The sequence below is a fragment of the Rana temporaria genome, chromosome 6, assembly GCF_905171775.1.
Source record: "Rana temporaria chromosome 6, aRanTem1.1, whole genome shotgun sequence".
Lineage (NCBI taxonomy): Eukaryota > Metazoa > Chordata > Amphibia > Anura > Ranidae > Rana > Rana temporaria.
Genome location: NC_053494.1, coordinates 156,373,972 through 156,401,397, shown reverse-complemented (window position 1 = coordinate 156,401,397; position 27,426 = coordinate 156,373,972). Strand labels below are relative to the sequence as shown.

General features: G+C 42.6%; 1 protein-coding gene across 1 annotated transcript in view; it reads right to left on the bottom strand.

The window, feature by feature from the left end:
- Positions 1-1,077: 1,077 nt before the first annotated feature.
- The window catches only part of CWC22 (CWC22 spliceosome associated protein homolog), a 123,988-nt gene continuing 97,639 nt past the window's right edge, over positions 1,078-27,426 (bottom strand). The window contains exons 15-19 of the mRNA XM_040357646.1: positions 25,863-26,015; positions 24,805-24,932; positions 15,802-15,903; positions 15,538-15,710; positions 1,078-1,481 (exon numbers count right to left, since the gene is read on the bottom strand). Coding sequence (XP_040213580.1) covers positions 1,264-1,481; positions 15,538-15,710; positions 15,802-15,903; positions 24,805-24,932; positions 25,863-26,015 — 774 coding nt within the window. The 3' untranslated portion in view covers positions 1,078-1,263. The remainder of the gene's footprint in view (positions 1,482-15,537; positions 15,711-15,801; positions 15,904-24,804; positions 24,933-25,862; positions 26,016-27,426) is intronic.

Below are 27,426 nucleotides of genomic sequence, written 5' to 3'. Positions count from 1 at the left end.
CATTTCTACTAAAATTCCCCTATCCTTCGTGGGTAAGGAGGGAGCAGGATATTGGCCCCATCTCTAGGGCAGAGGTGGTGGGTACACTTAATGGACTCTTGGTGGTAAATATTCCTGTTTAACCAATTACATACCTACTGTGCTACCTTGACTCCTCCTCCTATGTGATTGTAAAGTCTTGTTTACATTCACATAAGTGATCTTTTTGTGGCTCGTAGACAAATTCCCAAGTGGAAATCCCCACACCCTCCTAGTTCATCTCTGGACCATAATAAGCTCATCTCCTATGATATCCGACTTTAATAAGTCTATATGTATTTTTTATAAACATACGTATTTTCTAGAAACGCAATGCGGAACTTTGATGCAATCTGGCTTAAGTTTGTGTGTCTCACACTGCGGTAGGTTCCCTTTGGTTCTAAGCATTGGTGTACATGTATAGGGTTATATGCCATTTTTCCTTATTGATGTCTTGTTATCAATATCAGTCTCTAGTTGATGCCACTCTAATACCGCAATTACCCATGTGCCTTCTGTCTGTATGCTCCAAAGTATTGCTATTATGTTGTTGCTCTTGAGACCCTACATGGCGTGTTCTGTATGTCTTGTTTAAGATTGAAAAAATATTTTCTAAATCAAATCTGATAAAAAAAATGGAGGTGGTAATAACACCAGGGGTAGTTGATCCAAGGAATACCGGATTGCCTGCTGGGGGATCTGGAAATAATTTTGTATCCCCCACTGGAGCGAACTGGATCATGTGTTTTACAATGATGCCCATAGCAAGAGAATAATCAGCCAGCTGCTGCTCTTTCACTGTCCAGTCTTTGGACTGGCGGTGGAGTGAAGAAACCCCTGTATTCGTCCTACATACTAAAACAATAGCAGAGAAAGTGGTGTCACCAGACTCATGCAAATCTCTGGATTGGATGGATAGAAAAAAATGTTTTGGCAAGTAAAACAGTCCGCCACCCCCCAGGTATTTTATTTGACAGCTTGCCTGGAGTTTGGTTTTAAGTTGTACTTAATCTACCAAATACCATTCTGGATTTTAAAAATTCTCAAGAGAACACCAACTCTTAAAAAAAATGGTTTTAATGAGACATGAAAATATAGGTCCACAACATAAAAGCATACATTTCACGTCACAGCTGTTAAAATACAGCTTCTGCATATTAGTACGGTCCATTGATGGCATCCAACTTCCAACAGCGTTTTGTGTTAAAAAAAAAAAAAAAAGTGTCATTAAAAATACAAAAAAGATCATCTATGCGATCTTTTTGTGTGCTTATCAGACTTTTTGTCCGATTTGCTTGATCCTCTATTACTGGGACTATCTTTGTGGTGTTTTTTTTCTTTATGCCTCTCTTTGTGGTGTTCATCCCTTGAACCTGCTTTGTGAGGTCGTTCTGCACTTCTGTCCCTCTTTGAGGTCTTTTCGTTCTCCTTTCTTGATGCCCTTTTCTTTTTCCTTGAAACATCTGAAGGGGGGAAAAAAAAAAAAAATTAAAACACAACAAATATTAAATTACCAAAAAAATAATATGATTAACAATAAAAAAGGGTCAAGAACCAATGGGCCAGAAAGGAAAGGAGAGGGATGGGAAAATAAGAAAAGGAAAAAAGAAAAAGACCTGCATAGGCCCAGACAATAATTACAGGCAACTATGTGGAAAGCGACTACAATTTAACAAATACAATAAAATTAATTCCACTTCACATATCAAGATTACAGCAAGTGCTCCTATTTAAAGTTCTAACTTGAGAACAAGCAGTAATTTGACTGTTGGCTTGAGGCATGACCACTAATTAAAAAAAAAAAAAAAAAAAAAAACACACACAACTGCATGATTCAGCGGTTTAATCATGTAAAAAAATCACGGGCCATAAACCAGGGGTAGGCAACCTTTGAGAGGTGGCGATCTAGCTGAGCAACATGAAAAAGATGGACGATCACTGGGGTTCGGCGCCCTGTTTTTTTTTTTTTTTTTTTAAAGAAATTACCTAGCAAGGCTTTACTAAATGGTGAGGAAAAGTTTTTAAAAAACATAATAAACCAAATGTCACTGTAAAAATATATACTTACACTACCTTAAAAGTGGACAGTGTCAGTCAGTGGGCGGTGTCAGTGGGGCAGTGGACGGTGTCAGCAACCAAGGCATGCGATCTACCCGTCACCTGCCCCCGATTAACAAACTCCCTTAAACCACCTTTTTAAATAACATACTTAAAGTACCCAATGTTCTATGATCTAAAGTTCATAATGGATAGTACGGCGTCTAATAAAATAAAATACAGGCCCTGTTTGCACTATTGGGTAATACGTATTTTTTAGCAGTATGGGTTAAGCGAAATGTGTCCAATCCCTATTTGCAGCTCCTGATAATAAAAATAGTTTCTACACAGAATACAGTTTTTCATCCCTTATTCTCACTGTAAATGAGCACCCATTCTGCTGCAGTGATCACTTTTTTTCTTGGTGGAGGGTGTGCAAGCATGTCAAACATTGGAAACTGCTTTCCACTACAGAGAATCCCTTTATCTGGAGACAAACTTGTTCAATTTCTTGATAAACCTGTGGGCTATGAGGTCCACATCCAAAGTCCACCATATATGATGCATGTCCTAGGACACCTTTGTGTGTACAGACACTGCAGGTTGAGAAATCTGTCTGCCAATTGTCAGCACCTGGAATATACACGTCTGACAAGGCTGGAACAAGACATTCTGCCCAAGACACGATCCAATCTAACTCTTGCAAAGTCTGGTTGCTGCTCCCTGATGATTCATGTCTCCCCCCCATATGCAGCCATGTCCCCCATATGCAGTCATGTCTGTCCCCCATATGCAGCCATGTCCCCCATATGCAGTCATGTCTCCCCCCCCCCATATCCAGCCATGTCTCCCCCCATGCAGCCATGTCTCCCCCCCCATATCCAGCCATGTCCCCCCCCCATATCCAGCCATGTCTCCCCCCCATATCCAGCCATGTCTCCCCCCCATATCCAGCCATGTCCCCCCCCCATATCCAGCCATGTCCCCCTTACCTGCATCCCGCTGCCGCCGACTGGTTAATACGCGCGGGGAACATTACAGCTTTGAATAGCTGTAATAATTCGCGCTGCGTATAGACACTCCCCCTCGCTCGGGATTGGACAGTTCACCCGAGCAAGGGGGAGTGTCTATACGCGGCGCGAATCATTACAGCTATTCAAATGATAGCTGTTATGTTCCCGGTGCGTATTACACAGTCGGCGGTAGCGGGGATGCGGCGGAACGGCGGCGGGCAAGTATTCTATTTCGGTATCGGGGGTATTTGCAGGAGTACAAGTACTCCCGCAAATACTCGGAATCGGTCCCGATACTAGTATCGGTATCGGGACAACCCTACTTTAAACCGACTAACTGTAAGCACCTTTAAATTGGAGGAAAGAGAAAAATGAGCATGCATTTTTAGCCATCACATATTTACATTCATAAATCACATACTGGCAGATTGTTGAGGAATGAAAGTTATGAAGAGGCTTGCCCTACTCAACCCAAAACACGTTGAGTAAATTACTGTATAGTACACTTGTGCCTTTCTGCAAATGTTATTTGTGATAGTAGGTATGATGGCATGTGCAACATAAAAATGTGAAACTATCATCTTTTTAGTCTAGAACAGTGTTTCTCAACTCCAGTCCTCAAGGCGCCCCAACAGGTCATGTTTTCAGGCTTTCCATTATTTTGCACAGGTGATTTGATCAGTTTCACTGCCTTAGTAATTACCACAGCCTTTTCAACTGAGGGAAATCCTAAAAACATGACCTGTTGGTGCGCCTTGAGGACTGGAGTTGAGAAACACTGGTCTAGAATATGTCTATTTTGAAAATATTTGCGTTAGGGATTTAGGGTTAAAATCAGGTCTAAAATTTACATTTTAAATGCATTTTTTGTGTGTGTGTGTTTGGGGGGTGGGGGGTGCTATGAATTACTTGCATTTGAAAAACAGGTTCTGCCTGGTTGAATTTTTTTTTAATTACTTCCAGCTAAAAAGGTCTTTATTGACATTTTCCTGGATATGTCTGCCTGAAAACAGAAGGCAAGTTCACATTAAAAGCACTATCTGGCCCTTTTATAGAGGACAGTGAAATGAACTATATGGCTCTGACCACTAATCAACAACAAGATTCCTGTTCTTTAGGACTGGTGATAGAAGTGATGCTTTTTAAATACCTGTTGTAAGAAGGCCTTGGTGCACTTAACAGTATTTTACTGGACATCTTTTGGATTGTTTTTGGCAAACCTCTTCATAAACGGTATTCTGAATAATCTGCCAGTATGCGATTAGTCTATGTAAATATCTGCCATGGCCAAAAATGCATGTACTGAAAGAACGACACAAACAGCCAGTCAGACAGTAAAACAAATCCCTAGGCCGCGGAGCTCCTTTATTTACCAGCTGTAACCTTTTGAAGGATATAAATCAATGTGTTTCATTATTCTAGCTTCATCTGAGCTGAACCGCTGTCAAATTATTTACTAAAAATGACCACCATGGGGCAATCTTATATAGTTTTGTCATTACAGAGTAAATCTTTCTTGAGATTTAAAACAAGATATAGATTTCTGGACCAACAAAGAACACATTACTCACATGAGTATTAGTAGCAAGTACAAATACAAAAAATGTACGCCTGTATGTGATGTCAGGCAATCTTCAAAGCGAAGAACATTTTCTCAGTAGCCCCAAACATTGCAGTGTTTTTTTTTTTTTTTTTTACAGGAGAGCCGCCATAGCAAGCAATAATCTGGCTGGAGCTCCTTTACCAGACAACATCCACAATGCAGGCATTAAATAACCCCCGACTCTCCAGCCCCCCCCCCACCACTGCAGTATATTATAATTACCAAGCCTTGTGTCTACTACTGCACTGTTGTTATAAATCAAATTAATCTCAGATCAGCAAGATCCCCTAAATACAGAAGTTCATGCTGTTTTATCATCTGCTCTCTAAACAATCTGTATAAAAGCCATGGTGATCTATGAATTAGACTGAGAAAGCACTTTTTAAAATTGCCAATGCTGTTAATAGTAATATCTGTATGCAGTACAAAAGAAGTCCCATTTTTAGCATTCACAGATGGAAAAGTGCCTACAGAGGCAGTTCTACCATTGTCTCTCTTAACCCAAGCTGCAGGAGCCCACATATTTCTACAAGCACATGTTTTTTCAGGAAACAAAGAATACATTTTTAATCCGAAGTTACATATAATGTTCTTGTATGATCAATATTTTACATCCAAGAAGCACACACATTATAGTGATGAGTTAACCATTCCAGAGCTTTCGGCTATCGCCCTTTTACCCACAAACTAATAAATGTGCCTTACCCCAATTACTGCATTCTTTATCACATGAAGCAAAATGGAACAAGCAAAAATAGACCACTTCCCTACACAGCCATCATATTGGCTGAAACATGATAGTGGGTAGAGATGAGCTCTGGCGTGTTTGCACAGGGCACGTGCAGAGCCCGCCAGGAAGTTTGCACGGCGCTGCGCTAATCACAGGCAGGGAGACATATTCCCGATGCTCGGCTGCAGAGATCGGGAAATGTCTCCCTGCTTGTGGTTAGCGCAGCGCCGTGCAGACTTCCTGGTGGGCTCTGTACGTGCCCTGTGCGAACACGCCGGAGCTCATCTCTATTAGTGGGGCTCAGAGCTTGGGAGACCTAACTACAGGAGAGGCACTGCATATCAAAAAAACTATAATTAGCCAGTGGAAGCGGAAACATTTTCTGTGAAGATGGTGGTCCACAAGGGAATATATTTTTAAGTTTTCCTAAAGAGTGGAAAGCTCCTTTAAAATATGCTTACTAATACTGGCTGGAACATGGTGATCCAAGCGGAAGATCGTTCCCCTCCCCAGAAGCCATCTAGGACACATTACAGGTCCCAGAAGACTGCGGGACCATTCACAAAGTGCAGCGCAGCGGGAAGCCAGCTATGAAGCCGCAAAGCTTCACTACCAGTTCCTCTTAGTTAAGATGCCGACGCCTGGACCTGAAGCCATTTGAAGAATCTGCTCATGTGAGGATGGCGTTGGATCCTTGGACAAGTAACCTTATATTAAAAGTCAGTCGCTACAATATTTGTAGCTGCTGACTTAATTATTTGGGGGGAAAATGGAACTCCTCTTTAAAGTGCAAGTTCACCTTTATAGAAAACTAGCTGAATACCCGGCGTTGCCCGGGCTTCCTATCTTAACCTTTTGGGGAGGAAAATCATAGTAATATAAATATACCCATCTTTTATATAAGGGTGTAGGTAAGGATTAATTTAACTGTCATATATTTTTATTTGGCATATAAGTAATATGTGTACCAGGTATTATTGAAATATCTCCAGGCGTACAGAAGTTATGTGGGAACATACATTTCCCATTGATTTGCATGGGACTTTAAACAAAAACCCCGACCCTCACAAATGGGGGTAGTTAAGGGATAAATTAACTATCCTATAGTTTAAGTGGACATATAAGTAACATGTGACCAAGTGTTATCGAAATATCTACAGCCGTTTGGAAGTTATGAAGTAACATGTATTTCCCATAGAGTTGAATGGGACTTTAAAGGAAAACCCCGACCATGGCAAATGGGGGTGGGTAAGGGTTAAACCACCTATCCTATGTTTGTTGCTGACATATAAGTAACATGTGTGCCAAATTTCATGTTAATATCTTTAGCCGTTTGGACGTGATGCTGGAACATACATACACACACACACACACACGTTGAGTTTTATATATATAGATCTGTAAGATGAAATTACACTGTAATTTTAGTCCTGTTGTCCATAAAGGAATAGAAGGGAATTGATGTGTTTTAAGCAACACTGAGTTAATATTACTTGAATCTCAAAGAAAACCAGGCTTTGGCTATCAACCCTTTAGTTATATTCACGATACTATATACCAGGGTTTGACAAATTTGCTTGGAATCTAGGAGCCAGCTAAAAAAGTTAGGAGCAAGAAAACGCACCCCGTCCCGACGTGCTTGCGCGCAGAAGCGAACACATACGTGAGCAGCGCCCACATATGTAAACAGTGTTCAAACAACACGTTAGGTATCGCCGCGATTGGTAGAGCGAGAGCAATAATTCTAGTCCTAGAACGTCTCTAACTCAAAACATGCAACCTGTAGATTTTTTTAAACGTCGCCTATGGAGATTTTAAAGGGTAAAAGTTTGTCGGCATTCCACGAGCGGACGCAATTTTGAAGCGTGACATGTTGGGTATGAATTTACTCAGCGTAACATTATCTTTCACAATATTAAAAAAAATGGGGATAACTTTACTGTTGTCTTATTTTTCAATTAAAAAAAGTGTAATTTTTTCCAATTTTTTTCCCAAAAAAGTGCGATTGTAAGACCGCTACGCAAATACAGCGTGACAGAAAGTATTGCAACGATCGCCATTTTATTCTCTAGGGTGTTAGGATAAAAAATATATATAATGTTTGGGGGTTCTAATTAGAGGGAAGAAGATGGCAGTGAAAATAGTGAAAAATGACATTAGAATTGCTGTTTAACTTGTAATGCTTAACTTGTAATACCAACGGGCACCACCAGATGGCGCCAGCTCACAGAAAGAAGAGCTGGGGACTTCACAAGGCCGCGGCCTCAATTACCGGACATCACGGGCCCCCCCGCGATCGAGCGGCGGGGGAGGTGGGGGCCTGGTCCGCCGCGATCCTGGGGAAAAGGCGCTCTGCGGACTAGGCCGAAGCCGCGGCCTCGCCTAAAACAGGACTCTATTTCTAGTCGCCATGGCTACCTGGTGACCGGGATTTGTCGAGCCCTGCTATATACCTCATGATGACACTTTAGACTAGATATCAAAATACATCAAAGTTTATTTGATATTCCACTAAAAGCATAAACAAATTAAAAACAGTCTAGCCAAGAAACACATGCACCGGCACCACTGCTAGTATGTTAAATTCTCACATAAGCAATGCAATACATAAATAAGGATCAAAGCAGGGATTGATAGCCAAAGCGTGGTTTTCATTTATCACTTATTGAGATATACAATATGATTCTCTTTCCTTGGCGGCTCCCCCCTTACTGCTTATTTATGATTATTGATCATTTGGTGAGGGTACCTTAATTAAAAATTTGGGTTTTGAAGGTAATATTACATTAAATAATATTTGTATACAAATACATACACAAAAATATACAATGATACAACTTGGATCCAACTGGTTTTCTGTAGTCATCTTCTAGCAGTCACAACAAATGACTTGAGTCAATAATTTGTACACATGAAGTTAAAGTGGAACTAATCCTCCTACATAAGTTGTACATGTTTATTTACAGCCATCTTTCCCCTACATCCATCCAAAGTGCAGAATCCCTCAGCTCTTAAAAGCAGGGGGGCAGAGAGCTAAAGTTAAATCGGTGAAAATAACTGATTAGGACACATTCCTCTTCACACAGCACACAGGAACAGTGTTAAGGATGTCAATCAGCTGCAGCTCCCTCCGCTGTCACCAATTTTCTCTTAGTTTCAGGTAAACTTGTCAGAAGTGACTCATACTTACAACAGAGGAGCGAGGTAGCAGACAGAAATTACACTTAGTGCCCTGGATTAAAACAAGCACACAATCTAGAGAGGTATGCTTTGTTCATGTTTCATATCTGAGGTTTACAACCACTTTAATGAAATTAGTTTAGAGGTGTAGTTTAGAACTACTTTTGATTGATAAAAGACAAACTTTTTAAGATTGTGGTTGATCAGAAGCACCAGCTGAACCATGCCTCACAAAAAGAAGCTCTTTGAAAACATTCGATCAAGAGTAATTCATCTGTATGAGACTGGAAAGGGATACAAAGCAATCTCAAAGTGTTTAGCTATCCATCAGTCGACAGACAAGTTGCCTATAAATCGGAGACAGTTTAGTACTGTGGCTACTCTTCCTAGAAGCGGCTGCCCAGCCCAGATAACTCCCAAGGCACAATGTAGAATTCTCTATGGAGGTAAAGAAGAACCAATAAGTAACAACTAAAGGATTAAAGACATCACTGAAAAAAGCAAACCTCTCTTTTCATGAGTCAACCATATGCCAGTCTTTGAACAGTGTGTCCATGGCAGAATACCATGGAGCAAACAGCTGCTCTCCAAAAAAAAAAAGTTGTCACGTGCGTGAAGTTTGCCAACAAGCACCTTGGCAAACCGCACCACTACTGGGGAAAATGTTTTGTGGACTAATGAAACAAAAGTTTAATTGAAGAAAAGCATTACGTATAACACAAAAAGAGCACCAGCATTACTACATCATCCCAACTGTGAAGTATGGTGGAGGGCACATCATGATTTGGGCTTGCTTCCTTGCCTTAGAGCTGGACCACTTGACATCACTGAGGGGAAATGAATTACCACATTTACTAAAATATCCTACAGGATAATGTCAGAGTGGCTGTGCCCAGCTGAAGCTTAGTAGAAGTAAGGTGATGCAGCACAGGACAGTGACCCTAAACATAAAAAAAAAAAAAATCCACCACAGAATGGCTTCAGTAAAAGAAAATGCACTCAGACTTTAACCCCATATGCTGAAATGCTGTGGAATGACCTCAAAAAAGCCATTCACACCAGACATACATTCTACAAATGAGTCTGAGCTGAACCAAAGAAGAATGGTCAAAAATGGGCAGATCTTATACAGAGCTACCGAAAGCACTTGCTTAAACTCACTGCTGCTAAATAAAAGTTCAACCAGCTATTAAGGGTTCACTTAGTTTTTACCCCAGCACAGTGAATGTTTAATGGGAGTGTTCAATAAAGACACAAGAAATTACAACTGTAAATTGTTGTGGCTTAGATGAGGATCACATTTTATGACAAATTACTGCAGAAAACTAGGTAATTCAAAAGGGTTCACATACTTTTTCTTGCCATTTTATATAGAACACAAACTTTTTTTTAATTCCCGATATATTTTAAATGTGTACATTTCCTACAGGAACATTAGTTGAGCAACTAATTATTTTGTTGTGAATAATGAGATGAAACTGAACTCCAGGGAAAGTTATCACTGCGTGGACCCAACAGATAAGTCAGAGCGGCAGACATAAACAATGCTACTTAGGGAAAATTGCTCTTGTTATTGTCTTGTATATTACAGAGAAGCTTGGATCTAAATGCATTTTAAAATATTAGCAATGCCGAGAAAGTATAAAAGCATTATAAAAATAGACTTTTAAAACTTTTTTAAAGCCACTTTAACAAAGAAGTGATGAATAACACCCAACACCAAATGGAGCTTAAAAGGGGGAGTAATCAGGGAACCAAAGAACATTTAAAATAGGGCTGCAAGTCACATTCCTTCAATTTACCTTTGGCTTGAAACCAAAAACGGATATAAGAGAGATTGATGTCATACGTACATATCACACAAGTTAAAGTGAAATGAAATTGATTCCCAACCAGCAGAATTCAGAAGCCACATAAATATAGCTCTCCGCTTCTTCTAAAGTTGCACATGGAACACTCATCAGCTTCAAAACACATGTATTTTATGAAAATGTTATGTAGTCTACACTTTTTATAAGAACAAGCTAAATGAGTAAACATGAATCCACAGGTAAAGCTTTTCCGTTTGTTTTATATAAAAATAGCAGAAAGGTTAAAAACGTCATGTCAGTTTTTTGTGTCCCTTTTGGGGAAATTTCCCTTCACACCCTTCCCCAAAGACACAACAGGAAGTGGCGAGGGGAAATCCCCCTATGACACCGGTATCCTCATTAGATTTCCCTTCACTCTAGTGCCAACTTTAAAATACTTAGCTTCCCATCAGTTTCTGGATTTTGTCAAGGTGACAATGGTACCCAGGACAGAGACAAGAGAAATACAATCCCTAGTCGATCGCATAAAATTACTAAACACAGATAACAGAACAGCTGGTAATGTGCACACTAAAATTAAAAACACTTACATTTTACACTTTTCCCCATAAAAAAAAACGTGCTTCGCCCACAGTTTTTATTCAGGGAATGGCTAAATGTCAAAGTATTCAGATTAGATTAGCTTCAGCAGCCAAGTCAAGACAATGGTCCATCTTAAACATTTCATGTGATCTGCAATACCAGCATTCCCTAGCACAGACAAGGTCGCTAGGGGGCAGAACAATAAATCTGACTATTCAAACATTTACTGCAGGTAAATCTTCCAGATTCATGTGTTTTACATGAGAGTAATTGATCTACCACCAGCTAATATTTGGTGAAAGTCACATTCACTGCTTTACACATATGCCCCCTAAAGCGGATCTCTGCCGAAAAAATAAATATTAAAAGCCAGCAGCTACAAATACTGCCGACGTTTAATATTAGGGCACTTACCTGTCCTGGAGTCCAGCAACATCGGCAGCAGAGGACGAGCGAATGCTCGTCACTCTGCTGCCCCCACCGCCATCCTCGGTGAGGGAATCAGGAAGTGGAGCGCTCCAGCTTCACTGCCCGATTCCCTGAGGCGCATGCGCGAGTCGCGCAGCGCCGTCCGCACTGGTCCCCGTGTGTTCTGGGAGCTGAGTGTTTCCCAGAAGACAGCGGACGGGGGCATGAAGTGACGTACTCCCCGCAGAGTGGACTCCCAGAAGTGGGTGCAAATACCTGTCTTTGACAGGTATCTGCAGCCCCCTCCCCCTGAAAGGTGTCAAATGTGACACCGGAGGAGGGGGGGGGGTTCCGATGAGCGGAAGTTCAACTATAGGGTGGAGCTCCGCTTTAATATCCATGAGGTAGGAAGGGGGGGGAAAAAATGATATACCATCTCTTTTGTCATATGTACACTGCACAGTGCGTGTGTGGATGGGCAAACCGACTGTAAAGCACATTTTAAAACATAGACTGGTTCCCTTGTCTAATAATTAAAGTTGAAGCTTAGCCTAAATAAAAATCTCTACATCTACTTGCAGCCACATTCCAAGACTAACCTAACCCTGTAAAGCAAAAATGTGTGTATATAGAGATATATATTTATATTATCAGTGGCGGAACTACCGCCATAGCGACCCACGCGGGCGCTATGGGGCCCGCAGCCGAGTGAGGATCAGGGGGGCCCGGTGAGGATAAGAGCATCGCCGGCATGGTCTCCCAGCCAGGGGAAGAGAGAGGAGAGGAAGAGGCGAGCTGTTCGTATCAGCAGAGAGTGGAATTGCCCGCTGTAATAGCTTTCATTTGAACTTCCAGTGTTCCCGGGGCTCATGTCACATAGCTCCACCTCTTGGCCCGGCACCTTTGATCGACAGAACGCCGGTCCAGTGTGGGACATGTGACATCATCAAAGGCGTTGGGCTAAGAGGTGGGGCTATGTGACGATGAGCCCCGGGAAGACTGGAAATTCAAATGAAAGCTATTACAGCCGGCAATCCCGCTCTCTGCTGATCCGGCCGGCTTGCTTCTTCCTCTGCACAGGTGAGGCTGTATTGGGCACAGGCAATGCTGTATGGGGCACAGGCAGTTCATGCTGTATTGGGCACAGGCAACGCTGTATGGGGCACAGGCAGGCCAGGCTGTATTGGGCACAGGCAATGCTGCATGGGGCAAAGGTCACGCTGCATGGGGCACAGGTCACGCTGCATGGGGCACAGGTCACGCTGCATGGGGCACAGGTCACGCTGCATGGGGCACAGGTCACGCTGCATTGACACTAGGGCGGCTGGGGGGCCCCATACAACATTTTGCTATGGGGCCCTGTGATTTCTAGTTACGCCCCTGATAATATTATATATATATATATATATATATATATATATATATATATATATATATATATACACATATACATATACATATACACACACACACACACACACATATACCTTTTCTGAAGCCAGTCTAGTCTGGTCCCAAACTGAGCCGTCAGCGGCAGACTTGTGTGTAGGAAAAACACAATGCTTGATTTATTTAATACAGTTTTACCTGCTTTTAACCAAGTCCATGAACCAGTCAGCACCATATTGTGCATTAGTACAGAATGAGGGCTATTTGAACTGCCTGGATTTATCGTAATCACTGACTGAAACAACAGCATCGCAGCAGGGATTTAGTCACCAGAGCATGTATTGCTCAAGGATTTAGCCGAGACTGATATTATGACGGCTGCTGGATAATAGGACTAGTCTGCTGCAGGATCGGGAGTAACCTATATCATATAGACCCCAGATGTATATTCATATGTCATATCGGCTGTAGTTGTAATTTGGGACAGGTTACTCAACTCCATGGCATCATCCCTACACTGCAGGCCGGACCTCATATGCCTGTGGTGAGTCTTCTACTCTCAGTATCTAGATGGGATGTATGGATTGTCTCTGCAATCCTTACCTCAGTTTCACAACTGTGACAGCATTTGCAGCTCAGCAGCAGCATACTCACCATACAATGGAATATCCCCCCTCGCTGCCCATATACATATGTCGCAATTTATTGGTACCCGACACTGTTTTACCAATATTTGTTCAGCAACATCACTTTAGGTTGTGGGTAATATTGTAGTGCAGGTGTATTACAGGTAGGGGGGGGGGGGCCATTTGGGAGGGTATCCACCAGCTCCCACTTGGGTGATGCATGTGCCTTAGGTAGGGTAGATGGTTGGGTGGGGATTTAGTACGTTAGGTAGGCTGTGGTTTTGCTGGGATAGGGGGGAGTGGGTACATGGGTGGAGGGTTAGATAGGATTTTTAACCATGATGCTGGTATTTTTATGCGGTTTTTGCTAATAAACATTTTGGAGAAGTTTACTTAATAGGGTTTGTGTGTCATACTTTTTTTTGTTTTTTGATATTTGTGTGTAGGATGGTTTAGAAGAGACAGCCGACAATGGAAGTCCCATAGTAACTCTATGGGCAATGACACTTCCCAGCCGTTGCCAGTTGTCTTCTGAACACAACTTCCACTGCTGAAGAAAAGGTATGTACGAGGTGTGTATTAAATAACAAGACTGTGATCCCACCTAGTAAACAATGCAGTCAGAAGTGGTTATAACTGAATGCGTGGTGACCCTGAACAGGTTTGAACCTGCATGAAAAGCAGCAACACTATGACGATCAGGTTATTGTGAGTCGCCATTTAGTATGGTTGCATTTTCTGTAGCGTGCCGAAAATATGTTTAAAAGTTGAAGTTGTCAATTTGAAATTTGTAGTAAAATTGCACAAAACACCAACAAAATGTTTTCAAATGCTTACTACAGCTTTTGGGAATGACGGCCTGTCTCGTGCGCATGTGTTTGAGTGACACAAAAGGATTCAGAGAGGGACGTGAGAATGAATTCCCAAAATTAACAAGTTTTGAGTCGGTTGATGCTGTAAAGAGGAAAACGGCGGATGTGTAAAAACAGCCAATAAAGTGATTTTCGCCATGCCTTCGACCAGTGAAAAACAAGACTACAGCAATGGATTAGTGCAAATGGAGACTATATTGAAGGGGACAAGCATTAAATTTGTAACACATATAAATAAAAGGTGAGTTTTTTAATCAGTCTCGTTATTTATTAGACACACCTCGTATAGCAATTTTTACTTTATAGGGTTAGATAGGCAAACTGAAGTTTTTTGGCATTTAGAAAAAAAAAAAAGTTTTTCCAACTTCTTCATTAAAACGACGTTGCCCACACACCATCGTTTTAAAAAAAATGCTCTAGCAAAGCGCGGTGACGTACAACACGTACGATGGCACTATAAAGGGGAAGTTCCATGCGGATGACGCCACCCTTGGGGCTGATTTAGCTCATTTCGTGTTAATAAAAGACGATTTGCGCTTTTCTGTCTGTTACAGCGTGATGAATGTGCTTACTCCATTACGAATGGTAGTTTTACCAGAACAAGCGCTCCCATCTCATAACTTGCTTCTGAGCATGCAAGGGTTTTTAACGTCGTTTTAGCCCACACACGATCATTTTTTACAACCCGAAAAACGACATTGTTTAAAACGTTGTTAAAAAATGTAGCATGTTCGAATTTTTTTTTTGTTGTTTTTCAGAACTCGAAAAATTAAGTGAAGCCCGCACACGATCATTTTAAATGACATTTTTTAAAACAAAGTTTTTTCATGCCGAAAAATGATCGTGTGTACGCGGCATTAGTAGATGCAAAAAGATTTATAGGTTTTAGGCTGAATTCCACTTTAACCGATTGATTCAAAAAACCTCAGTAAAGCAGCAAGGTCTAGACTTTTCCTTTAATTTATAACTGAAATTTCAGGAGAACTAAGCAAACTTTAGTGGGCTTCATGTACGCATGTACGTGCACTCTGTAGTCTACATAGGACAAAAGGGATAGCATATACTAACTCCTTTTTACCCTTCCTACCTTAAAGAGGCATATTTATAAAGCAGCGAATGTGACCTTTACCTAAAGAATTATCTGTGTTGACGATAACAAAACATTAAAAAATCTCCATTTCATGTCTATAACTTAGGAAACCAGGAATGTATTGGGTATGGACAATCAAATTTTATTTAACATAAAAGAAGAATATGCTAATAAGTACCCGGGCCACTGCTGGAGCTGGAGGAATCACTGTCACTGGATGAGCTGGATTCAGACGATGAGTCTGAAGATGAAGATGATTCTGACGACGATGAAGAATCAGATGATTCAACATTTTGCTTTTTGGTCATTATCATTTTTGGTGCATTTTTCAAATGTTCACGCAGTTCATCCCTGTTTTGAAAAAAGCAATGGCCTACTTAGTATAAAAGAATACAGTGTAAAAAATGTGCAATTATAAAGGGCTTATTGAAATGAATCTTACGTCAATCCTCCAAGACCTATGGAAGTGAAAAAGTTAATAGCAAAGCGAGTGTTTTTTGGGTTGTCCATAGGCAGCAATCCGCTGAAGAATGGTTGAAGAGTCCTGAAAAATGAGGTAGAAAAAGTGTGATCAATTATGTAACTCCAGAAAAAAACACTTTAAGCCGACCAAAAATAACCACTAAAACTAATATGAACAAAGTTGTAGTTATGAAGATAATGATGCAAGGTGGTTGTAAATTTAAGCCTTGCTTTTTTCAGGCAGTTATGAAAATTACAGAAAGTTTAAGATATGCATTATACAGCCCATGTGTTTTACCAGTAAAGTGGAATAATAATAATAATAAAAAAAGCTTATAGGTAGGATTTTTATAACATAAGAGAGCCTATTGGTCTCCTCGGACATACATTCTTCTTCAAAGCCCAGAAGGAAGACGGGAAGAAGATGGAAGTACCTGTGGCCAGCGGGAGCACCAACAGCAAATTGCCTAAGGGAATCCCTTGACAGGTCTGTCATAATGTGCTACTATGAGTATGCTGTGCATTGAACACCACATTATGGCCAACAGCTCGTGGGGCTCATTAAAAAAAAAAAAGAAAGTTGCAGAGTTTTCGACCTTGCCTAAAATATTTCTAAGATTACAGCAGGAACCTTGTAGTACCTGCACGTATATGTATCTCTAGGATTTAATTGTGGTCTGTATCCCTGCTGGGAAGTATCACCAAGTTGTGTAGACCACTGTTGCTGTAAAATATAGTAATCCAAAATATATTGTTTTCACAGGAACTGGAAGTAAGGGGAAATCTGTGACAATTGTCTAAGAAGAGACTTCCCTTGACATCAAGTCTTTGGGACAAGAAGGTAAAGAAAATCTCCCCAACAGGACAGAGACAAAAAAAAAACCTTAAAGGTTTTAAACCCTCCCCTACTATAGCCCCCCCACACCTCTGTCAAGCTACAGTCAAATGCCATCCTACTACCAGTGTTGCTCATCTTCCTTTAAAAAAGTAATTAGTTACAGTTACAAATTACTTGTCCGATAAAGTGATTGAGTTAGTGACTCAGGGCCAGATCCACAACCAGCGGCACAAATTAAGTTAGGCAAAACTTATGTCATTTAAGTTACGGCGCCCTAATTTTGTGTCGTAAGTGCCGTATCCACAGCGCATTTGCGCACAAAATTGCGCAAGTGTAACTTAAATCCCGAGGCGTAAGGCGGGGTTATTGCAAGTGGGAAGGAAGTGGGCGTGCTCAATTGTAATGAGCCATGACCCCATGCAAATGAAGGGCCGGTCGTACTGCGCATGCGCGCACGAATCTGGACCTCACTGGGCATGCTCAGAACTTGGCTCGGCGCAATCAGTGAGATAGGTAAAAGGCCAAGCGTACTTAGTTTGAGGATTGCCCTGTATATAAATAGCCCCAGACAAACAGACTTCCCTTGCAAAAGTAAATCCCTGTGTTCCCCTTTTCTAGAGCAAGTTGCTTCTGCTCTGTCGTTTGTTGGTGTGTGTTGGTGAGTTGAGTGTTAGAGTAAAGTTGTGTAGGAGTAGTAGATATATTAGGTGTGTTATTTTTCTAAGTGTTTTTTCTGTCTGTCTTTTTTCTGGTGTGTATTTTCAGTTTTTTTTTCTTCCGTGTTTGTTTTTGACTTTGTAGTAGCTGTCTGCTTGTGTGGTTTGATTTTTGTGTTTGTTTGTTGTGCGAGTATTTGTGTTTGTTTGTTGTGCGAGTATTTGTGTTTGTTTGTTGTGCGAGTATTTGTGTTTGTTTGTTGTGCGAGTATTTGTGTTTGTTTGTTGTGCGAGTATTTGTGTTTGTTTGTTGTGCGAGTATTTGTGTTTGTTTGTTGTGCGAGTATTTGTGTTTGTTTGTTGTGCGAGTATTTGTGTTTGTTTGTTGTGCGAGTATTTGTGTTTGTTTGTTGTGCGAGTATTTGTGTTTGTTTGTTGTGCGAGTATTTGTGTTTGTTTGTTGTGCGAGTATTTGTTTGTTTGTTGTGCGAGTATTTGTGTTTGTTTGTTGTGCGAGTATTTGTGTTTGTTTGTTGTGCGAGTATTTGTGTTTGTTTGTTGTGCGAGTATTTGTGTTTGTTTGTTGTGCGAGTATTTGTGTTTGTTTGTTGTGCGAGTATTTGTGTTTGTTTGTTGTGCGAGTATTTGTGTTTGTTTGTTGTGCGAGTATTTGTGTTTGTTTGTTGTGCGAGTATTTGTGTTTGTTTGTTGTGCGAGTATTTGTGTTTGTTTGTTGTGCGAGTATTTGTGTTTGTTTGTTGTGCGAGTATTTGTGTTTGTTTTTTGTGTTTGTTTTTTGTTGGTGTTGAGTGGTGGCTGTGATGGCACCCAAGCGCAGAAAATTAAATTTTTCCAGCATAGAGAAGCAGATTCTTTCTCGGGGCATCGCCCAATATGGGCGTTATTTGCATGGCCCTGAGAGCCGGAACACCTCCCCAGGCCCAGAGGAAGGAGATCATCCAGAAATTAACGGATCAGATCAATGCGGCGGGGGGGGGGGGGGGGCGGTGGGGGGAATGACCAGGACCCCCCAGTGGGATACAAAAGAAGATCAACGATCTTAAGAGCCTGGTCCGGGAGAAAATGGCCAGGATAAGTGCCCATACCACGGGCACTGGAGGAGGACCACCCTGCCCCATCAGGCTGAGTGAGGAGGAATGGGCAGTGGCCCGGTGTTTCCACCCACAGCAGGTGGTGGGCCTGCGTGGCTATCAGTCTGATGTTCCTGTGAGGCCAGGTAAGTTTTGGCTTTTTCTATCTGGTGATTAGCATGTGTGGGTGGGGGAAGGGAAGATGTGCCAAGTGTGTGGATCCTCCAACCTGTGATTGTTTTGTGTCCTCCACAGATGACCAGGAGGTTGCTGGGCCATCAGGCCAGGCTGCTGCACCATCCCCAGGACAAGAGGCTGCTGAGGAGTCCCAAGAAGGGCAGGAGTCCCCAGGGGAGGGGAGTGGCCACACCTCCCCTCGTGGGGAGGTTGAGGGGAGGAGGATCAGGGGGTGGAGGATGAGGATATGGACATTGCAAGGGAAATCCTTTTGGCCACGGAATCGGTTACCCCTGTGGCTGGCAGCAGTCAGGCCACCATCAGGGGTAGCCCCTCCCACAACAGGCCTCCCCCCACAAGGGTCTCTCTCCCCCCTCCTCCCAGGCCACAAGCCTCAGCTCCAGCCAGGATGGCCACCCATGAGACCAGGGGGGTGGCCGAGCGTCTGCCGGCCAGTCTGCAGAGGGACAATGCCCGGCAGACCTGCCAGCTGGGTCAGATCAAGCAGACTTTGACCCAGATGGAGCACAGCCTGGGCATAATGAAGGAGTCACTCACTGATGTGGCCACAAACTCCGTGGCGGTCATAACCTGCATTTGCGAGCTGCAGATCGCCACAACAGGCGTGGCCCAGGAGGTGAGTGCCCTCACCCAGGCTGTCCAGGACAACACCCGGGCTGGCCAGGCCAATACGGCTGCCCTCACTGTGTTTCTGAATAGGATAGCAGTGGCATTGGAGGGCAGGCCAGCAACAGGACAGTCACCAGGGGAGGCTCCTCCTACCCCTGCTTCACCCCCCCCCCTCAGGAGCCTCCCCTGGTTGGCCGTGGCAGGCCCAGGCGAAGCTCCCGCCGCCGACATTAAGTTTCGGGGTTACTTTTGATTTTTTATTTGTATTATTTATTTTTTATTATACTGTACTTATGATTTGATTTATGTGTGTGAATGATGTATGAATGTGGGGGTGGCATTCCCGATTAAATAAGGGTGTCACCCTCAGTTTTGGTGGAGTAGGGATCCCCAGGACCAGGGAGAAGTTTAATCCCAGGTCCATGTGAAAGGTGTATGAATGCACAGTAACAGAATTGGAGCCGTGGCGGGGCGTTACTGCTCCCAAGTACCATTGGGGGGGTACTTGGATCTAATCCAATTAGATATGCATATGATGTGTCTGTGCTAGGGACCACAGTGGGTGTGCATTCATGCATTCTCATTGTGACATTATTAATGTGTGTGTTTACTGTGCAAAGATGCATTCTGTGAGGCGTCTCCTGACTGCTGTTCCCTCAGAAGAGGGGGTACTCTCGGTTACTAAAGTCACTAGTCTAGCTATGCGCATGGATGCCCCTGGCATGGTGGCATTCAGATTGTTGTCCTGCAAGTGTGTGTGCCCAGCTCTTCCTTAAAGCGGGAGTTCACCCATTTGTAAAAAAAAAAATTTTCTCCCCTTAGCTTTCTGCTCGTTCGGTCTAGGGGAATCAGCTATTTGTATTAAAATATGATCAGTACTTACCCGTTTTCGAGCTGCATCTTCTTCCGTCGCTTCCGGGTATGGGTCTTCGGGAGCGGGCGTTCCTTCTTGAGTGACAGCCTTCCGAGAGGCTTCCGACGGTCGCATCCGTCGCGTCACTCGTAGCCGAAAGAAGCCGAACGTCGGTGCGGCTCTATACTGCGCCTGCGCACCGACGTTCGGCTTCTTTCGGAAAATCGTGACGCGATGGATGCGACCGTCGGAAGCCTCTCGGAAGACTGTCAATCAAGAAGGAACGCCCATTCCCGAAGCCCATACCCGGAAGCGACGGAGAGGATGCATCTCGTAAACGGGTAAGTACTGCACATATTTTAAAATAAATAGCCGATTCCCCTAGTAAAAACGAGCATGAATCTAAGGGGGAAAAGTGCCCTCTAAGGGTGAACCCCCGCTTTAATGGTGTTGCTTTAGCTGACATTTACACGGCATGTGTAAATTTAGGGCACCTTTTAAAAAGTGTAACTTTACACCATGAAACTAACAGATGCGCACAGGGCGTAATCTACGCCGCACACACTTAATTTTGTGGATCGCCTTATCTCCCTCATTTGCATCTTTGCCTATCAAAACAGCGGTGTGTCTAGCGTATTTTGCGCTCGGAGAAGCGCCGGTGTAATTTATTTAGGTAGGACGGAAAAAAAAAAAGATTTCAGGAGTAACTCGTTTTGAGAATCAGGCGCATAAATACGCGCGGCGCATCTTTCAATTACGCCGCGCATCTCGAGTTAAGTCGGCGCAAGTGCTTTGTGAATCTGGCCCTCAGTTACTACATTGGCAAAGTCATTAGTTACTCAGCAAAGTAACTGTGGCAATAATAGCATCAGATTCAGTGTGCAGCCACTCCAGCCTGTTTATAATTAATTATATCAACTCCACCTGCACACAGTGCCCAACTGCCCAGGCTGCGCCAGCAATACTGTACATCATCAATAATATCATCAGATTCAGTGTGCAGCCACTCCAGCCAGTGTGTGTCACTCACTCACACTACTCTACCTCCGCTCCACATGCCCAGCCCCAGCCGTAGACTAGGCCGCTCCCCCCCTCCCAGACACTCCAATCAGATGGCGCTCGGCTCTTCACCTGCGCAGTGCCACGGTCGGTGCACGGCTGGCGCTCTCAGCTGGCTGAGTGGTGGGGAGTCCTAACCCGGACCAGTGGTGGAGCGGAGCCTCCGCGGGGGAGATGTCGGCGGCTGTCGGCTAAGGTGAGGAGGTGAGCCAGACTCACTCCCTGGTGACACACTGCAGGCGGGCGGGAGACTCCAGGCCGCACGCGTGCATGCGCCAGCGCCACCCACGATGACACATGACCCGGCCGCCGGCGACAGTGTGACCCAATCACAGGCCAGCTCAGGCCTGTGGCCACATCCCGCCCTAACAGAGTGACAGTGACATGTCACATGACCCCCTCTGAGTCAGAGACTGCCCCCCCCCCGCGCTCAATGTAATTTCAGTAATGCCGCCCAAGTAATGGGAACGGCGTTGCCGAGAGGGAAAGAGTAATCTGGTAGATTACTCGTTACCCTCAAGAGGCCCATCGTTGGGTAACGGCGTTTATTTAAACGCTGTTACTTACAACACTGCCTACTACCAATTGAACTTCTGGTGCCAAACAGCAATAGAAGGTAGGACTTTACCAATTGTAACAAGGCCTTATGTATAGCCTCGGCCTACAATCCAAGTGGGCAAAATAGAATTTAACACGGGTACGTGCAGGCAAAACATGTTGCCTGAACTTTAGCAGTACCGTTATGGTTTTAGTAGAGTTTAGGTCCATTTTAAGCGGATGCCTATCATCATCTATTTCGTAAATTGCATTTGTTAGGAGAGTTAGAACTTAAAAGGAGAAGTGCAGCCAAAGCTGTCGGCTGAAGCATGCTGTGGGCTGACGTCACAGAGCCGATACAGGCTGGGGTAAGATCACAACCATATGACTGTGATTCGCCCACAACTCTGGCTTGGTATGTGGTTTAGCAGCCAGAGCCAGCAGCTCCCTCCCCCTCCACAGCTCAGTGTTCCAGTGAGCATCAGGAGGCAGAGCAGACAGTCATCGGCTCTGTGCTCACAGAGCTCTAAGAACTGAGCGGTCAACAGTCTTTGATCACTCGGTTCTCAGTCTTATGCCACGTACACACGATCAGAAATTCCGACAAGAAAACTGTGGATTATTTTCTGACAGAATTTTGGCTCAAACTTGTGTTGCATACACACGGTCACACAAAATTCCGACCGTCAAAGTTCAATGATTCCGAGCATGCTTGATGGGAAGCCCCGGGCAGATGAGATATTCCTACAAGATCGCTGGACCTAGAGGGACCTCAGGTAAGTATTAGGGGGCTGCTGCACACAAAAGACATAAGTTAAAAAACCTTCTGCCTTTACCATCACTTTAAAGCCTAGGTAAAGGCCAATATAGTAGGAAAGCAAAAAAAATACAATACAACTCATCTTGAATAGCACAGATAAATGCAAAACAGTACAAAAAAAACAAAAACAGTACTGCGCAAAGAAGAAAAGCTTGTCAGACTGACTGTGCAGGTATTTTCTTTCTCATTTACAGTGAGGAAAATAAGTATTTGAACACCCTGCTATTTTGCAAGTTCTCCCACTTGGAAATCATGGAGGGGTCTGAAATTGTCATCGTAGGTGCATGTCCACTGTGAGAGACATAATCAAAAAAAAAAATTCCAGAAATCACAATTTATGATTTTTTAACTATTTATTTGTATGATACAGCTGCAAATAAGTATTTGAACACCTGTCTATCAGCTAGAATTCTGACCCTCAAAGACCTGTTAGTCTGCCTTTAAAATGTCCACCTCCACTCCATTTATTATCCTAAATTAGATGCACCTGTTTGAGGTCATTAGCTGCATAAAGACACCTGTCCACCCCATACAATCAGTAAGAATCGAACTACTAACATGGCCAAGACCAAAGAGCTGTCCAAAGACACTAGAGACAAAATTGTACACCTCCACAAGGCTGGAAAGGGCTACAGGGAAATTGCCAAGCAGCTTGGTGAAAAAAGGTCCACTGTTGGAGCAATCATTAGAAAATGGAAGAAGCTAAACATGACTGTCAATCTCCCTCGGACTGGGGCTCCATGCAAAATCTCACCTCGTGGGGTCTCAATGATCCTAAGAAAGGTGATAAATCAGCCCAGGACTACACGGGAGGAGGAGCTGGTCAATGACCTGAAAAGAGCTGGGACCACCGTTTCCAAGGTTACTGTTGGTAATACACTAAGACGTCATGGTTTGAAATCATGCATGGCACGGAAGGTTCCCCTGCTTAAACCAGCACATGTCAAGGCCCGTCTTAAGTTTGCCAATGACCATTTGGATGATCCAGAGGAGTCATGGGAGAAAGTCATGTGGTCAGATGAGACCAAAATAGAACTTTTTGGTCATAATTCCACTAACCGTGTTTGGAGGAAGAAGAATGATGAGTACCATCCCAAAAACACCATCCCTACTGTGAACCATGGGGGTGGTAGCATCATGCTTTGGGGGTGTTTTTCTGCACATGGGACAGGGCGACTGCACTGTATTAAGGAAAGGATGACCGGGGCCATGTATTGCGAGATTTTGGTCAACAACCTCCTTCCCTCAGTTAGAGCTTTGAAGATGGGTTGAGGCTGGGTCTTCCAACATGACAATGACCCGAAGCACACAGCCAGGATAACAAGGAGTGGCTCTGTAAGAAGCATATCAAGGTTCTGGCGTGGCCTAGCCAGTCTCCAGACCTAAACCCAATAGAGAATCTTTGGAGGGAGCTCAAACTCCGTGTTTCTCAGCGACAGCCCAGAAACCTGACTGATCTAGAGAAGATCTGTGTGGAGGAGTGGGCCAAAATCCCTCCTCCAGTGTGTGCAAACCTGGTGAAAAACTACAAGAAACGTTTGACCTCTGTAATTGCAAACAAATGCTACTGTACCAAATATTAACATTGATTTTCTCAGGTGTTCAAATACTTATTTGCAGCTGTATCATACAAATAAATAGTTTAAAAAATCATACATTGTGATTTCTGGATTTTTTTTTGGATTATGTCTCTCACAGTGGACATGCACCTACGATAACAATTTCAGACCCCTCCATGATTTCCAAGTGGGAGAACTTGCAAAATAGCAGGGTGTTCAAATACTTATTTTCCTCACTGTAACTGTATGAGAGATTACAGTAAGCTGTTACACAGATTTTAGGTACTTGTATTATCTGTTGAGTCTAGAAACTCTTAAGCACAAAGAACCAAATAATGGAAAATAAAAAGCATAATTTTAAAAGAGAAGTATGGGTTTGGGCTTTTTTGCAGAGGGGAGGGGGCAGAGCGGCCGTCTCAGTCTCTCAGCGGCTCACTGAGAGGCTGAGCTGGGTGCCAGTCCAGGCACTTGACAGATCCTGACCTTCCATCGTTGTGATGACGCGGTGCCTGGACCGACGTCTGTGACGTCAGCAAAGAGCGGACTTCAGCCCTCTCTCTGCTGAAAACGGGTCATAGGAGTGCAAAATGAATTGCACTCCTGTGATCCATAGGAGAAGTACAGCCAAACGAGCTTTGGCTATACTTCTCCTTTAATAGTTACGTTCTCTTAAAAAACATGGAATTCATTTTCCAAGCATTTCAATTAGTGGTAATTTAAAAGGTACTTTCCATCACGACAACTTCAGAACCAGAATACTTACATATCCTTAAGTCTGCCATTTAGCTTGGGGAGTCCCATATATTCGCACAGCTCCTGGAAGAATATTTTCACAAATATACGACTAGAAGATGTTGTCGTTTCTTCGCTAAGATTTATGCATTCAAGAACCTAAAATATACAAACATTTCTTATCCTCACCAATGGAACAAAATCACAAAGATACACACAAGCAATGCATGGGGGCTACTGCACACCTTCATACGGAGTGCAATTTAACAGCATATAAATGTATTGACTTGAGCTTCTGCAGAATACTTCCTTCTAGGCCACATCTTTTAAAAAAAAGAAAGCAAGATCATGAGACCATGTTACCCAATTTAGAAAACAATTTAATGGCCTACAAAATAATGTTTTAATGCTTGTACAGGGTTTCTCTATTGAACTTTTTTTTTTTTGGTTTCCCGATATCTGCTTCATTTGACACGGATTAAAAACACTTAAAAAAAAAATACTAAGATTTAGGGAACTATTTGGCTAATCCGATACAGACCCAATCCCGTGTTCTACCCAGAGTGCACAACCTATCAAAAATAAATACAAAGAGAGCAAATAATCGCTACGGTAAGGGGTTAATTTTTTTTACTGTTGGACAGTGAAAGTAATATTTACAGTAGCGATTTGTTTTTTTGTACTATAAAGGGCCAACTTTAGTTTTTTTAACCCCATTATGTTACTGGCCGATTAATCGATTATGAAAATTCTAATCGATTAATTTCATAATCGATTAGTTGTTTCGGCCCTAATTCAAATTAATTATTCTATGTTGCAATCATGAACACTGTACCACATTCTGGGCTGTTTGGGTCTTCCCTGTTGGAAGGAACAATTTTTCATATCTTTGAGTGCACTTTTCTTCTACACTGATCTATCCATCTCAAGATGCAATTCACTTAATGACATTTTAAAATCTAAACCTGGAGAACAATTCACTAATGACCATTTACAACTGAAGTACAGGTGTATTCTGTACAATCTGAAAAGGACTAATGAGACCTGCCCATTTAATACCAGCTTGGCAAAGAAAAAGCAGATACTTACACTCCATGGAATAGAGTCAGTATACAAAAGGTGGGCAAACATCTTGGCAACATTTCTTAATTTGTTTGTTTCCAGCCGGTGGATGGTCTCATACTGCTCTTTGAAAATGACTTCAAAAGACTCCATGTATTCTTTCTTCAACAAACAGAAACGCTACAAGAGAAAGTCATGTAGACATTACATGGTGAACACATACCAATGAAAAGCTTAAGTACTGGTGATATACAAAGGAAAAGATTTATGAAGAGTTGCACAGGGCCTGCCCATGCAAAATCCAAATACAAAATGTAATGCATTAACAGCATGAAAAAAAATCAAACACATTGGGCAAATCTCCTCCGCTGTTCAGTATCAATTCAGAGTCTGTACGTGCAAGTTTACCAAATACCGTTGTTTTAAAAAGCAAATCTGGATGTCTGTATACTTGGTTTGGTCCACTTGCTGGCCAAGGCCAGAGCAATGAGAACACTGACTGGGCTATTGTTATTTTACGCCCGCAAAGCCATCTTGCTTAAATGCAAGTCCCTGACCAAACCTATACTTGATTTTTGGAAAACCCTGGTCAATTCAGCAACACCACTGTATACATTTATTTATGAGTCTAGGGGTTGCCCCCTGAAAATTTGCAAAAATGTGGGAAATCTGGGTGGACTCCTTGACAACAAAACCTTTGGGCATACCCCCAACATGATTCACTCCCCCTCCATGACTCTGCTCTGTAGATGCTCTCATTAGATCAATAGAGTAAAGACAGATTGAATGATATAATTTATGGATAGGTCTGTGCCAATCAGCTATATTCAAATCAATCACCTTGGTTACCAAGTGAACAGTTAAGCCAACGTTTTTTGGTTCTTTATTTTTGCCTCCCCTTTTTTGTGCATTTACTGTGTTAACTTATAAACCTGGGTATGCCCACGGGCTATTTTTGGCATCTCAAACTCAAATTACTTAAATAAAAATAAAATAAAAGAGGATCATCCTCCTGGATTATCCTGGCAAATTTGTCAGACCACCTTGATAAGGTTTACTGAAACACTAGCACTGTGCAGCTGCAATTTGAACTGTGATGAATATACAGTATAAGATTAGTGAGAAAGAGCGATGTCAAGTTTGATCGGGACCAACATTTTCTAATATTTAATTTCTGCAATGAATTATTTATCATGTGCAGTAATTATTTTTTTTTTCTCTTCTCAGTAAGGGCTTTTTCACATGAGTGGCAGTCTCTACCGCCCTCTGAATATGTGGTGGACCTTTTTTTTTATAAATAAAGCAGGGGCTACCATAGATAATAGTGAGGAGGAAACAAGCATCAGCAGAGATCCATGGACCAAGACTACAGTATTTATAAAATCCCAACATATTATATAGAGCTGAACAAATAGTGCCAACATTTTTTATAGAGCTAACCCCATTAGTCCCTATCCCTAAGGAGCCATTTAATTAATATTATACCAGATTTATATAGCGCCAACGGTCGTCCTTACAACAACCGTATAAAAAAAGTCAGTATGGTTAGCAGCATAATTTAACCAGAATGTACTTGGATTAGAGAAGGAAG